Source organism: Prosopis cineraria, unplaced genomic scaffold (genome assembly GCF_029017545.1).
Source record: "Prosopis cineraria cultivar Desert tree isolate PC_DT_omini unplaced genomic scaffold, ASM2901754v1 PC1478, whole genome shotgun sequence".
NCBI lineage: Eukaryota > Viridiplantae > Streptophyta > Magnoliopsida > Fabales > Fabaceae > Prosopis > Prosopis cineraria.
In genome coordinates, this window is record NW_026556803.1 from 1 (window position 1) to 13,694 (window position 13,694).

At 37.6% G+C, this 13,694-nt stretch overlaps 2 protein-coding genes across 3 annotated transcripts; both read right to left on the reverse strand.

Annotated features, from left to right (window-relative positions):
* Positions 1-1,938: 1,938 nt before the first annotated feature.
* On the reverse strand, positions 1,939-5,137 carry LOC129300201 (sugar transport protein MST4-like). Its single transcript, XM_054938742.1, has 5 exons — positions 4,853-5,137; positions 4,251-4,576; positions 3,272-3,396; positions 2,872-3,163; positions 1,939-2,762 (listed from the first exon to the last, which is right to left on the reverse strand). Exons 1-5 carry the CDS (start codon positions 4,983-4,985, stop codon positions 2,058-2,060), a joined length of 1,581 nt encoding a protein of 526 aa, XP_054794717.1. The 5' UTR covers positions 4,986-5,137; the 3' UTR covers positions 1,939-2,057.
* A 2,014-nt stretch (positions 5,138-7,151) lies between these two features.
* LOC129300203 (sugar transport protein 13-like) lies at positions 7,152-11,266 on the reverse strand. Of its 2 annotated transcripts, XM_054938743.1 has the most exons (5): positions 11,045-11,266; positions 10,207-10,532; positions 8,636-8,760; positions 8,247-8,538; positions 7,152-8,132 (listed from the first exon to the last, which is right to left on the reverse strand). In XM_054938743.1, the coding sequence occupies exons 1-5, from the start codon at positions 11,175-11,177 to the stop codon at positions 7,422-7,424; spliced, it is 1,587 nt and encodes a 528-aa protein (XP_054794718.1). In that variant the 5' UTR covers positions 11,178-11,266; the 3' UTR covers positions 7,152-7,421. The 2 variants fall into 2 exon arrangements, with proteins under 2 accessions (XP_054794718.1, XP_054794719.1); XM_054938744.1 differs by lacking the exons at positions 10,207-10,532; positions 11,045-11,266 and adding an exon at positions 9,206-10,188.
* Between the last annotated feature and the right edge of the window lie 2,428 nt (positions 11,267-13,694).

The window sequence follows — 13,694 nt, forward strand, 5'->3', positions numbered from 1 at the left end:
ATGTATCTAAAATGATTTGGCGGGTTAATTTGTTGTGAGACATTCGCATTGCATGTTGATAAGTTTCTTCCCACCCAAAAAGAGCAGCTGCAACTAAAGACTTCTGGGAAAGAATGAAGGCCAATGAAAGTGGGTAGGTCACGCGAGTGAACGCTATCATATCATCATGTTGGTTCTAAAAGAACAAAAACTTTTGGGGAGAAAGTGTAATTAAACTCGCGTAGGCCCTTGGCACTATTTTTCTAATAACAAGAAGGATTATAATTTAAACCAGACTTGTTTTGCTTGCTTAACAGAGAAATTTACTCCAGAAGCTTCCTTCTCGTAAAACAGGAAGGGAACTTCAAACAGAGTGTAGCAGCTAATCAATTTTTCTCCACAAAACAGGGCATTCTTATTCTTAGAAACTAAGATTTAGAATTGTAAAATAGTGGTGTGATTGATATTCTTGTTGGACTGTGGGAAACTTTGATCTCATCTATGATAAACTAAAGACAAAATTGTAATGTAGAAATGGAATGAGAGTGAGTACTTACTGATAGTGTCACCAACTTGGAAGTTCTTGGTAGCAGACCATTTCTTGTAGTTTATATTGCCAATGGTGGTCCAACCAGCGGAGTCCCCGACCTTGTAGACTGCACCATATGACACCTCCACAGCCGCCATAGCCACCACCATCAACAAAGCAACCACACCTCTCTCCACCATACCCATCTCTGTACCTCTAAGCTCTGATTTACTTATTTCTCTGTCTTCTTCTTCAGCTCATTCAACTCAGTTGTGGGATATGTGTGGGCTTTTATTTCCTCTAGGGAGTTTTATATAGCTTTTGAAGGTTGAGGTAGGAGAGTTAAATCGTTTGGCCCCTTTCCTAGTAAGAACAGAGAACATGTGGGTCCCTTGTTCTCATTGCATCGGCAGATTGGATGGGGTTCTGTGGGTCCTTGATCTTCTATATAAAATTACAATCACATGATGAGATAAACGACCAAGTTCAACCTTTCTGTTAAATAAAATTAAGGGAGAGGACTTGCGTGAAGTTGAACTTAATCTTCAGTCAAATTTGTATTGATAATTAGATTAGATATATTAGTTGCGTGATGTAATTCGGTACCAAAGTATGCTATTCTGGTGAATTGTCAGACTTGGAAGGAAAGAATGTTAGGAACGTGGCGTGGTTGTGCGTGCTGCTACTGCACTTCATCTTTGCTATTTACTATCGGGAAATTGTAATGTAATGGTGAGCTTCATCATTATGGACAACCACCGTAGGCTGTTCCCATTTGGAGGTTACATGAAACACAAGCATTAAGCACAAGTGCACAACACTTAAGTGCTACATTCAACCTCTACTTCAAAACTACAATTAAATACCGCCATGAAGCATACGCGTATCAAATCAATCCAATAAAGGTTTGTTCGATTTTATGTCTGTCCTCATTTAAGGTGTGCCATCAATTTTCAAAGAGTCTTGAGAGCTGAAACAACTTCAGAAATTTGGCCTAAACCCAACTAACTTCAGTCTAAAGATATTGCGTGCAAGTGGTTAAAGATAGTGCCATCAAGTTTAACCACCAAAAAAAAAAAATCTGTCTTATAAGCAAATAAATGGACAGAAAGCTTAGAAATAGAAACCCATTAAATTACGCACAAATTATATGCCTGAACAGTGATAGCTAACAAAAAGCAGATAATGTTATATGCTGTTATGCCAGATTGTTGGTTGCTTCACACATACTAGGCGACTACCAGTGCGGTGGGAAGGTGGTATAAGAAGGCAATTTGGTTTGCAGATAATTTGTAATCCGAGCCATAAACCTATGTTCACCCATGAGTGAATGTTGGAATATCTATTGGAATAACATTATATCACGGAATACAAAGAAGAAAAGACAAAATAAAACAGAAGAAAAATCATCTGAAATATATTATATTGCCTTCTGAAACAGTTTAATCCATGCGAACGATAACACTCTGTTCAACGTATTTAAATCATTTAAACTAATGCCTGAGGCTAAATTACTAGTACTGTGTTCATTGTTCAACGACAATACTTTTTACAATTGAGAAGCGGGATCAAATCTTATGGTATGCCCATCTTTTCCTTTGGCTGCTTTGTCATCCACATCATCACCATCTTCCATAAACCTCTTCCAGAACCAATGCTGTTTCCATACTCTCTGCGACATCTCTTCAATGGGAACATTCTTGGTCTCGGGGAGCAAGAAAAGGACGAAGAAGGTCATGATCAAGACCCATCCAGAGAAGAACAGGAAGATCCCGAACTTGAAGTGACACAGCATTGAAAGGAAAGCCTGTGCAATGACAAAGGTGAAGAACAAGTTGACACAAACAGTCACACTCTGCCCCGCCGAGCGAGTCTCCAGAGGGAACGTCTCGCTGGGGATGAGCCACCCAAGAGGCCCCCAGGACCAAGCGAAGGAAGATACAAAAGTGCACACCATAACCACCACTAAGACAGCCAGCCCTTTTGAAAGGTCATCAGAGCGGTCCGTCACTTTGATTCCTAGGATCACAGCAATCACCACTTGAGACAAAAGCATCTGAACACCAGCTTCCAGTAAGAGCACACGCCGTCCAACTTTGTCCACTGAATAGACGGATACTATAGTGGAGAGGACATTAACAGCCCCGGTGATAACAGCAGAGTAGAGGGAAGCGTCATTTTTAAATCCCAACGTGTCGAACAGCACTGGAGCGTAGAACATGATTGCGTTTATGCCGGTGAATTGCTGGAAGACCTGTATATAATTTGAGCATTCAAGTGTAAGACAATGAACAAAAGAAATTGAGCAGCAAGCTTCAGAAAAGCAGAGCACCAAGGGGGAAAAGTTTAAAAAAGGCACAGACCTGCAAGGCGATGGCAATGACCAGTTGGGGACGATTGCTGCGCTTGAGAAGATTCCTGAAAGGGTGCTTCACCTCCTGAGCGATACGGCTTGCCTCAACCAGTTCTAGGAACTCAGGTTCGACGTTTTCGGTGCCTCTTATCTTTTTAAGAACAGCTTTGCCTTCTTCCAGGTGACCACGCTCGATGAGACTGTTGGGAGTGTCGACCACCAAAAGAGCCCCTAAGGTTAGGAGTCCCGCTGGGATGCCAGCCAACCCCAGAGATAGCCTCCAACCCCATTCTCCTTTGATTCTGTCGTTGCACAATCGATGTCAGCATCAGTATTCAATCAATCTGGCGTTTTTTTTTTTTTTTAAAGGAAATTTCAACTAGTGAAGTAAACAAGAGGAGGTGATTTACTTGTTGGTGCCATAATTGACAAGATTAGCGAAGAGAATGCCAATAGTGACATTGAGCTGGAACAGTATATTCAATCCTCCACGTATTCTTGTAGGTGCGATCTCAGAAAGGAAAACCGGCACAGCCTGCATTCAAATTCACGCAACATTGCAACAATATGAGTTAGCCGCCTGTTTCAGTAGGTTTAAAATATTGCTCCACTAATGGGAACTTGATATATCTTAGTCAGAGCCCCGCTCCCCCCACTACTAGCCAATTAGATAATTGTTAAACAATTTAAGAACATTCTGTGTCTTCGTGCCTCTTGTTAACTTAGACCTGAAGCAACATAATTAAAGAATCAAGAGGTACAATCTGAGACTGAAGAATACATAGAATAGTCTGCCATACTTAAATTGAACGAATATATAGGTCATGCCAGGCGTCATTGTTTGACATTAGGCCAACGAGGCAATGACATTAATTTCCAAAGAAACCTTGTTTTTTAAAAAAGGTCCGAAAATCATTGAGTTCAGTTTGCTCTTTTTGGGTTTCAAGAAAAAAATCCGATTACCATAATATTGTGCGCTCACAACTTCACATAATTAAACCGAAAAAAACACAGATCAGAAGAGATCCCTATCAAGTTTGTCGACGTCAAATTTTTTTCGGGTAAAATGAATACTATAATGGGCACAGAAACATTGATTAATGGATGGTTTAGGTCCATAGATGACACCCAAAAAAAAAAAACACACTTTTAGGTGGTCCAGGAAGTCTAAGACTTTCTTTTGGCATAAGACACGTAAGTCTAAGGCTAACCCTTTTTTTTTTTTGTGGTAAACAACTCAGATAGATGTTAATATTTGTTTATATTAATATTATTATCAGGATAAAATAGTTATCATCAGCAGCAATATATATATTTTTTGGGCTCTATGCAACTCGAGATATAGTTGTAAAAAAGAAAGAAGGAAAGACATATGCTGGATAGTTGGACCTGGTTAGCGAAACCAACGCCGCAACCGAGTAGGAGTCTGCCGACGATGAGCATGGCTAGGTTTTGAGCGGCGGCATTGAAGACAGTTCCGGCGATGAAGAAGAGGCCGGCGATCAACATGGTTAGCCTCCTTCCCAACTTTCTGGTCGTGTAGGAAGCGAAGAAGGTCGCTGTCAAACCCGCCAGGTACAGAGACGACGTGAACAATTGCAGCCCTTGGTTGTCGTACTTGCAGTAATTACTGTCCAGCCCTTTCTCCTCCACGGTCCGTCTGTATACTACCGGAAAGAATTTCTTCAAGAACGGAGGCATCGACGTCACTCCACCTGATCCATTCCACCATAACAAATAACATACATTAGTTTACAAGCGAAGAACGGACGGGAATATGATATGATGAGTAAACCCTAAGAGAGGTTTTATTTTTAATGGAAAGAATAAAGATGAATGTAAAAGGTTTTTTCTGTTTTAAATTTGTATAATAACGATTAGCTAGCATCCGCAGGAATGAAAGGTAATCAGTCTTGTGTTCAGCGTGAAAGGAGAGAGAATCAACAGGGTGGTGAATAGGAAAGGTAGAGTTGAAGAGAGAAAGTAGAGACCAGAAACGCCGACGTCGTATCCAAACATAAGGCCTCCAGTTGCGGCCATTATGCATGAAATAATGACGAGCGGAGTGATCTTGGCTTCGAAATCGCCGGCGGCGCCCCCTCTAACGAAACCTCCGCCAGCCATGGATGCTTTCTTCGGACACACAGCTCCGAAAGAATCTACAAGTCAATGAGGGTAGTGTGCAGAGGGGGAGAAAGAGAAGCAATGTAATAGTGGGAGTGAAGAGCAATGGGTGGGGAGGGCGTGTTTATAAGGCACCATCAAACTGGTAATGTTTTACATCCTTCAATGGTAAGGACTATCCATAATTATCTAATAGATTACAGCAATTATCTTTTCTTACCGGGAGATTGAAGTAATTGTCTAATTTATACTATCCTGTTAAAAAAAAAAACTATTAATTGATCGAGTCAAACACTTCGTGTTTTAAAATTTTAAAAAAAATCAAGATATACGTAAATATTTAAATTTAAATTTAAATTTCTAATCCATTAGTTGCAAGGACTTTGGATAACTATCTTAAAACATTTGAAAATTAAATCAAGTCACAGTTATATATTTTTTGTATGATAAAATATGATACAAGACCGTAAGAATTGATAAATACTAGCTAGTATTATAAAGTTTAACATAAGATAAAGAAAATGCTATCTAAAATTTAAACAGAAATAAAAAAAGGTAAAACAGAAATAAAATAAAAATTAGTTAGTAATTTAAACAGAAATATTCTATTCGGAAAAAAAAATGCAGTTATCTAAACTTATTTGTAATGTTTTTATGGTTTAAAAGAAAATTTTAAAACATGAATAAAAATATATATGTATTATAATTTTTTTATTTTAAATACTTGTAAATTTTTATCTTACTAATTAAAAAAGTTAAAACCACACAAGTCCTTTTTTTTGTTTTTTGTCTGTCAACATAAGTCCTTGTTAAAGTAAAAAAGAATGGCATCAAATTGGGTTGAGCCTGGTTCGCTTTGGCACGGTTGACACTATTGCCAACCCAATTCCATCGAGATGAGAATTCTTTTGTTTTTGTTTTTTGTTTTTTGTTAAAAGCATTAATTGAGTTTGGGCAAGGAAAACGCTGAACATAGTGGGTTATTATTTTAAAAAATTATTTTAGGATATAATATAAAAATTTTATGATTTTTCACAATTTTTAATGGTCCAATCAGCATAGACAGACTTGGCAATAAATCGAATCAGAGACAGTTGGGTCTGGCCTGGCATCGGATACTCGGCCCTGGTGCAACCCATGACACTCACGGTAAATGGTAATTATGAAATGGACTACGATTGTTGATATTTTCAATGATTCGGTTCATCGAATCATCAGATCTCATGTTTAATTTGAAAAAAAATCTTACATGGAAAAAACTAATGCATGTATCTTATATGATCAAGACTTAATGCTCCAATATTCAAAGTATTTCTTTAAATATAATATAATATAGACATAGATGCAGATGTATGCATTCCAACAATTTATGAATTTGAGACAGCCATGCACAAAGAGAATAGGACCACATGGCGTGTAATTTTTTTTTTTTTCTTTGATGTATCCATTTTATTTTATATCAGATACTTTCCGTAAGATGAATCCTTGGGCCTCAAATAGTTTTAATCACTTCCACTCAATCAACATTTGTTTCAAATTTGAAGCCTCGCGCGGGTTGATGAATTTTGTATAATATCCACTAGGCAAAGGTGGGCGAGAGAATTTATTATGAATAGAGGAAGTTGTTTGCATTTAATATCAGCATCAAAATATGTGATTTTTTTCTTCTCAATCGCAGTAATATATCGATTGATGAGATTACATTTCTTGATTACTTGCAGTTTATTTGAAAAATCAATGAAGATGACTCTTTGGCCGAAAAAAACAGAGTTATTACTTGTAATTCATGCAATGAATGATTGGTTCGTATATCCATTGTCACCAAATATCGATTGGCATTGTATTTGGTTTTTTTAAGGTGCTGACGTGCAGTGGATTCCACCTGAAAAGGGGGGCAAAACAAGGAGGGAAGTTTTTTGCCCCTGCTGCTTTAGAAGGAATGCCATGGTCATGCTTTATATTCCACCCGCTATTATTTAATTTTGCTTCCAACAAATATTAATTATTTTTTTAAGACTTATTATTCGTTCCCTGGTAATCACAACTCCCTCGTTTGAAGAGAGACTGTACTCTGACGAGAAAACATGAGAAAGAAATTAAAGGAAAAGAAGATAAAAGAGAGGGGGTGTTCCAGCAACTAATTTGTAATCCAAATTACAGCACCTGTTTCAACCATGAGAAAAATTGAAATATCTGATTTGAATAACATCATCTCTCATAATACAAAGAAGAAAAGAAGAAGAAGGGAAACCCAAGGGGGTCACAAAATTCTGAAATATATTAACTGCTTTGGGAAAGATGGTTAATTCATGCGCGTGATGATACTATGTTCAGGCATTTACTATATTCAGAGGGAGGGATGGAGGGAGAGGGGGAGGGGGAGGGGGAGCCTGAATTACTGGTATGGCAAACCCAATTTTATGGCGATATTCTTATTTACAACTGGGAAGAGGGATTAAATCCATTAACTCGCCCATTTTTACCATTGGCTGCTTTACCATCCACGACATCACCATAATCATCTTCCATGAACCTCATCCAGAACCAGTGCTGCTTCCACACTCTCTCTGTCATTTCTTCAATCGGGATGTTCTTGGTCTCCGGGAGCAAGAACAGGACGAAGGAGGACATGATCAAGACCCAACCAGAGAAGAACAGGAAGATCCCGAACTTGAAGTGACACAGCATGGAGAGGAACGCCTGCGCGATGACGAAGGTGAAGAGCAAGTTGACACAAACAGTCACACTCTGCCCCGCCGATCGGGTCTCCAGTGGGAACGTCTCGCTGGGGATGAGCCACCCAAGAGGCCCCCAGGACCAAGCGAAGGAAGACACAAAAGTGCACACCATAACAACGACAAGGATCGCAAACCCTTTCGAAAGGTCATCCGAGTGGTCCTTCACTTTGATTCCTAGGATAATAGAAATCACCACCTGGGACAAGAACATCTGGACACCGGCTTCCAGGAGGAGCATGCGACGCCCAACTTTGTCCACCGAGTAGATGGAAACAATAGTGGAGAGGACGTTAACAGCCCCAGTGATCGCGGCAGAGTAGAGGGAAGCATCGTTTTTAAATCCCAATGTGTTGAACAGCACTGGGGCGTAGAACATGATGGCGTTTATACCGGTGAATTGCTGGAAGATCTGTGTTTAATTTGAGCATCCAAATGTAAGAAAATGGATGGAGAAGAATCGAACGGCAAGCAATTGCAAAACAAAGCAACAGAGAGCGGGGAAATATTAAAAAAAGGCACAGACCTGCAAGGCGATGGCAATGACAAGCTGGGGACGATTGCGGCGCTTGAGAAGATTCCTGAAAGGGTGCTTCACCTCCTGGGCAATACGGCTCGCCTCGACCAGTTCTAAGAACTCAGGTTCGACGTTGTCGGTGCCCCTTATCTTTTTAAGCACGGCTTTGCCTTCATCCAATCGACCACGCTCGATGAGACTGTTGGGAGTGTCGACCACCAAGAGAGCTCCTACGGTTAGGAGTCCGGCCGGGATGCCAGCCAGCCCCAGAGATAGCCTCCAACCCCATCCGCCTTTGATTCTGCCGTTGCACAACGGAGGTCAGCATTAGTGTTCAATCAAACTGGCGTAAGAAAATAGGCAATTTCAACTAACATGAGCGAACAAGGAGGACTTACTTGTTGGTGCCGTAGTTGACAAGGCTAGCGAAGAGAATGCCGATGGTGACATTGAGCTGGAACAGGATATTCAATCCTCCACGTATTCTCGTCGGTGCGATCTCCGAAAGGAAAACCGGAACAGCCTGATTTCAAATTAGAGTGAGTGATTAGCCGGAACAGTCTGCAGTAAGTAGGTCCATGCATGATTCCACTAATAATGTGAACTTGATATTTTTTTTAATCCTATTCACACCTTCCTAAGTCAAATTCATCCAATCACAAAGTCAATTTATTAATTGTTAAATCATTTAAAAACCTGTGTACCTATAATTGGCTAACCGAGGAACTTAATTTCAACTTGATTTCGGAATTTTTATTTAAAGAATATGCTGAAAGGTGCAACCAATCTATGACTAGAGTATTGTAGAATCAGGGTCATGTAATACGTCACAGTTAGGCAGAAATTAATTTTGCAAGATCAGAAGAAATTGAGCACACAATCAAAAGATTGTCCGATTATCATTAAATAAAAATGACGCTCACACAAAGAAGCTAATAAATATAAAACGCAAGACAAAAGAGGTCCACCTCAGGTTCAACAACGTCAGGTGGGAAAACGTGGTGAAGGCCAAGAGGCGTAATGAACTGAGGTGTACCAGAGAAAGCCGATAAAAATGGCCACAAAAGTCCTCTCGACGGCCTAGTAGAGTTAGCGGAATGCAATATCAACATTATTGCGGGGCATTTGTCCCCACCATGACGATGCCGCTCCAGAGAAAGGCACAACGCACGCTCCCCGTTTCTCTTTTGTAGCTGCATCTCCGGGAAACCGTGTCTGCCCCTCCAGCCTTTTTCTATTATTATAATCAATTTTAAATTATTTTTTATTGCGAAGCCTTTTGGCTTTTTGTTTGGGCAGGTCAGAAACGTCGCCCATGTTCTCCATGCATGCTCCCCCGAGTCATGTCCACCAACCCAAAACTGCAATCTCCTTTACGTCTTTGGATCCGTGAAAATGACGCCCCCATATATTATCCCACACTTTGGACACCAACAACGACCTCAAATCAAATCATTTCAGTTTTAGTATCACCTTTGTTTTCCACGTTGATCTACTATTAGAGCCCCAAATTTTTTAAGGGGAAAAAAAAAATACTAAAACGTTCTATTTTCCAAGTCTTCTTTCCTACATGCTAAACAAATATGGAATTATAATTATAATTGACAAAATGGATGTGATGAGCTATGGTAAAACAGTGCCAGTTTCTTCGTTGCACATTAATTTATTCTTCTCCTGTTAAAATGGAGTTCTTGAATCGAGGAGGGTAATATGGTAATTAAATGTAAAGGGATTCCCTCCTGCCCTCTCTATTAATCACTTCTCATTTTTGGCATGATTTAGCATAACCGAGAAAAATCTTATATTTTATTAATTTTATCTTAAAATTTAATAAATTTTTACTCGTCTTTGAAGACAAAAAATTAATATTTAATAAAAATGAATATAAATTAAAAACAGTGAAGTACGCCAAAATAAAATTAATCTTCTCCCAAGATAGGACTGAATATATGTTTAATGGGGGACGGACCTGGTTAGCGAAACCAACGCCGCAACCGAGTAGGAGTCTGCCGACGATGAGCATGGCAAGGTTTTGAGCGGCGGCATTGAAGACGGTTCCGACGATGAAGAAGAGGCCGGCAATCAACATGGTTAGCCTCCTTCCCAACTTTCTGGTCGTGTAGGAAGCAAAGAAGGTCGCTGTCAAACCCGCCAGGTACAGAGACGACGTGAACAATTGCAACCCTTGGTTGTCGTACTTGCAGTAATTACTGTCCAGCCCTTCCTCCTCCACCGTCCGTTTGTATACTACCGGAAAGAATTTCTTCAGGAATGGCTTCATCGACGTCACTCCACCTGGTCCATTCCAGGATGACAAATAACATACATTAGTTTACAAGAAATAAAATATTTAGGCTATGGCTGCGATTGTAATTTTATTCAGTTCTCTCTGTTCGGGTGCTTTTTTTGGGGGTTCGATTCAACAAGTTCCCGATGGCCTTAGCAATTGGAGTTTCCCAATATTTTCGTCAAAAATATCAAATTCACAAAATAACCTTCACCGGGTTGGACTCTTTTTTAACCAAAATCTTCACAAAACGTTGATAACGGAAAGTATAAGATAGAAAAATAAATTTGTTTTTTGCTTTCTCAGCTGAGTTTTATTAAAAAAACTCGAAAAATTCAGTCAAAACAAGAGGAAAATAATATATAAAGTATGAATATTCAAACAAACCTATAAAGTTAGCTTTACAGGAAGGAATAAAGGGACTCCGTATGGACCCAAAAAAGGAATTTGTGATCATATTGGTGGAAAAGAAACAGAAGTGATAGGTTGCAGAGAAGGAAGGAACGAGTTTAAGAAAGACCTGACACGCCGACGTCGTATCCAAACATAAGGCCTCCGGTGGCGGCCATGATGCATGAAATAATGACGAGCGGAGTGATCTTGGCTTCGAAATCGCTACCGCCAACCCCACTGACGATACCTCCGCCAGCCATGGCTGCTTGAGATCCACACTCAGCAAGAAATCTAAGAGTCTGTGAGAGCAGTTTAAAGAAAAATAAGGAAGAGAAGTACAGGAGATCAGTTTTGATGAGAAACGAGAATGGGGATTGTGTGAGAGGGGAGGATGTATTTATAAGCGAGCAAGGGCCAAAGCAAATTGGACGACGTAAAGTGGGAGCCACCTCGAGATCGTCCCAGGTGGCAAACCCCGTTCTCTACTTTATCTCTCTCTCTCTCTCTCTCTCTCTCTCTCTTGGTCGGTAACCATCACTAAATAAGAATGGCAATTAAATTTTAAAACAGTGATTAATATCAATTAAGGTTTAAATAATTTTTTAAATATAAATTATAAATATCAATTTCAATAGTTGCAAACAAAAATTTCTATTTTAATTTAAAAATTATATTTAATGTTTAAATACTTACTGTAATTGAAACTCTTAAATTTATAACAATTTAGATCAATATTTTCAACTTGTTTTTTAAAAAAATTTGTTAAAAATTTAACTGATATTAATTTACTGTTTTAAAACCTAACTATCATTCTACCTAATATTTATTGTCAATCTTGTCCAATATATATATATATATATATTGTCAATCAAGAAGGGGGTGAGTAGGGGTAAAATAAGGTTAGGTCGAGTTAAGTTTAATTAAATAGATCAAATTTATATAATAAATTAAAATTTTGAGCTTGGTCTGAAGTTTATATAAAATTTTTTTCACGGCTAAAGCCTGAGTCTATTTAAAGCTGAGCCTAACCTAAAGCCTACTTAAAAAGTAAGTCTTTTAAATAGACACATATTTTAGTTTTCTTAAATATACTTTAAAACTATTATAGTATATAATATATAATCTAATTCATCAATTATAATATATAACAATTGAAAGAACTTACCAACTACAATATAAATAACAACAAAGTAACAATGTTTAAAATTAATATATAAATTCAATATAATTAAAAATATAACTAGAAATAAAAAATAGATTGATTAAAAATTAAATGATGAAATTGATATGTTTGTAATATATTACATTATATGTATGTATGTATAAATAGGGCAGCCTCTTGGCTCATAAACTAGGCTTCAAAAAATAAACTTGGTCTATTTAATTAAATAGGCCTAATTAAAAATATAAACATAGTCTAAGCTTATTTAATAAATAAATTAAGCTGGATCTAAAATAGGCCAGACTATAAGTCCCTGTATGTTCACCCCCACATCGCATAAGTGTCTGATTCTCAAATAGATTAAACTATTATATATTGTTATTACTTTTTACTATTATACTATAATGCATAAAAATGCTATTATCATAGAGTAGTGAATAATAAAATAATATTTCAAAAATAATATAATTTTTTGACCCAAAAAAATAATATAATTAAGAGCGTTGAATCAAATTGTATGGATAATTTGGATGACTGTATCTTAAAATATATGATGATTAAATTTTTGTCATTTCTTTAGTTTCAAAAAAAAAACAATTAACAGTGTTATTTTTATTATGTGCCATGGAATAATTGATATTTTCAGAGGTGGTTATTGTTAACAGATGTTTTATGTTGGAACAAATCTATCCACAATGGTAATGCGTACGTACACAGAATATCCAAAATGCTTTGAACATGCATGTTTATATAATATTAACGATCAGTAGCTGAATTTGACAATCGTGTGTGTAGGGGGAAAGAATGGTAATTTATTTTTTCATACATAAAAAGACTAAAATTTAATCATATCTAAAGTCACGAGGCCTTCATAGTCAGGAATGGTGGGTTATCACATATAAAAATATCAAAACTATCGCACAATATCCTTTTGGCTAGCAAATCAACATATTTATTGGCTTTTCTATAGATATGGTTAAAAGTGACTACTCAATTTCTTATAATGAAATTTCTAATATTCTTCATAATCATGTAGAAAGGATGCTTATCATAGTAACTATTATTAGGGTTGTGTATGGGTAGTTCAGGTAGGGCACGCCCTTAACCCGATGCCCTGCCTTAAATGTGTTTGTGCAAAAAAAACTTGCCCAAATCTCGAGCCTACTAGAAAGATGCTCTTTTATGGAAGGGTCGAGCAGGCAAGGTCTGACATATCGAGCTAGATGTCCAGTCCAATATCTTTTTTTTGGTTACTTACAAGTTTTTAATTGGACCAAAATATATTAAAATCAGGCTTAAAGTAGGCCTTAAAAAACCATTACTAGTAACAAAATCATGGGCTCAAAGTAGCTGAATAAATCGTAGACTGAAGAAAAATTCTTGCAGCAAAATAATTGGAAATGAAAAAAATCAATAAACCTACAAATGACATAAAAGAAATATATATATATATATATAAAGAGATTTTCAAATTCATTGACTATCACAATGATCTATAACATGGGGGTTGATGCTTAGTTTTTGAAGCAATCTGATCCTTTTTAGGTTCTTTGTGCATCTTTGGATTGCTAGAGCATTAAAGAGTAAGAGAACATGATTAATAAAGCAATCAAAG

Excerpts from the sequence above, each read along its gene's own strand:
- LOC129300201 (XM_054938742.1), bottom strand. The coding sequence starts at position 4,985 with ATGGCTGGCGGAGGTTTCGTTAGAGGGGGCGCCGCCGGCGATTTCGAA. Across the intron at positions 3,397-4,250 it reads GCGTTGGTTTCGCTAACCAG|GCTGTGCCGGTTTTCCTTTC; the intron begins GTCCAACTATCC and ends ATTTGAATGCAG. Across the intron at positions 2,763-2,871 it reads TCATTGCCATCGCCTTGCAG|GTCTTCCAGCAATTCACCGG; the intron begins GTCTGTGCCTTT and ends AATTATATACAG.
- LOC129300203 (XM_054938743.1), bottom strand. The coding sequence starts at position 11,177 with ATGGCTGGCGGAGGTATCGTCAGTGGGGTTGGCGGTAGCGATTTCGAA. Across the intron at positions 8,761-10,206 it reads GCGTTGGTTTCGCTAACCAG|GCTGTTCCGGTTTTCCTTTC; the intron begins GTCCGTCCCCCA and ends ATTTGAAATCAG. Across the intron at positions 8,539-8,635 it reads GTCAACTACGGCACCAACAA|AATCAAAGGCGGATGGGGTT; the intron begins GTAAGTCCTCCT and ends GTGCAACGGCAG.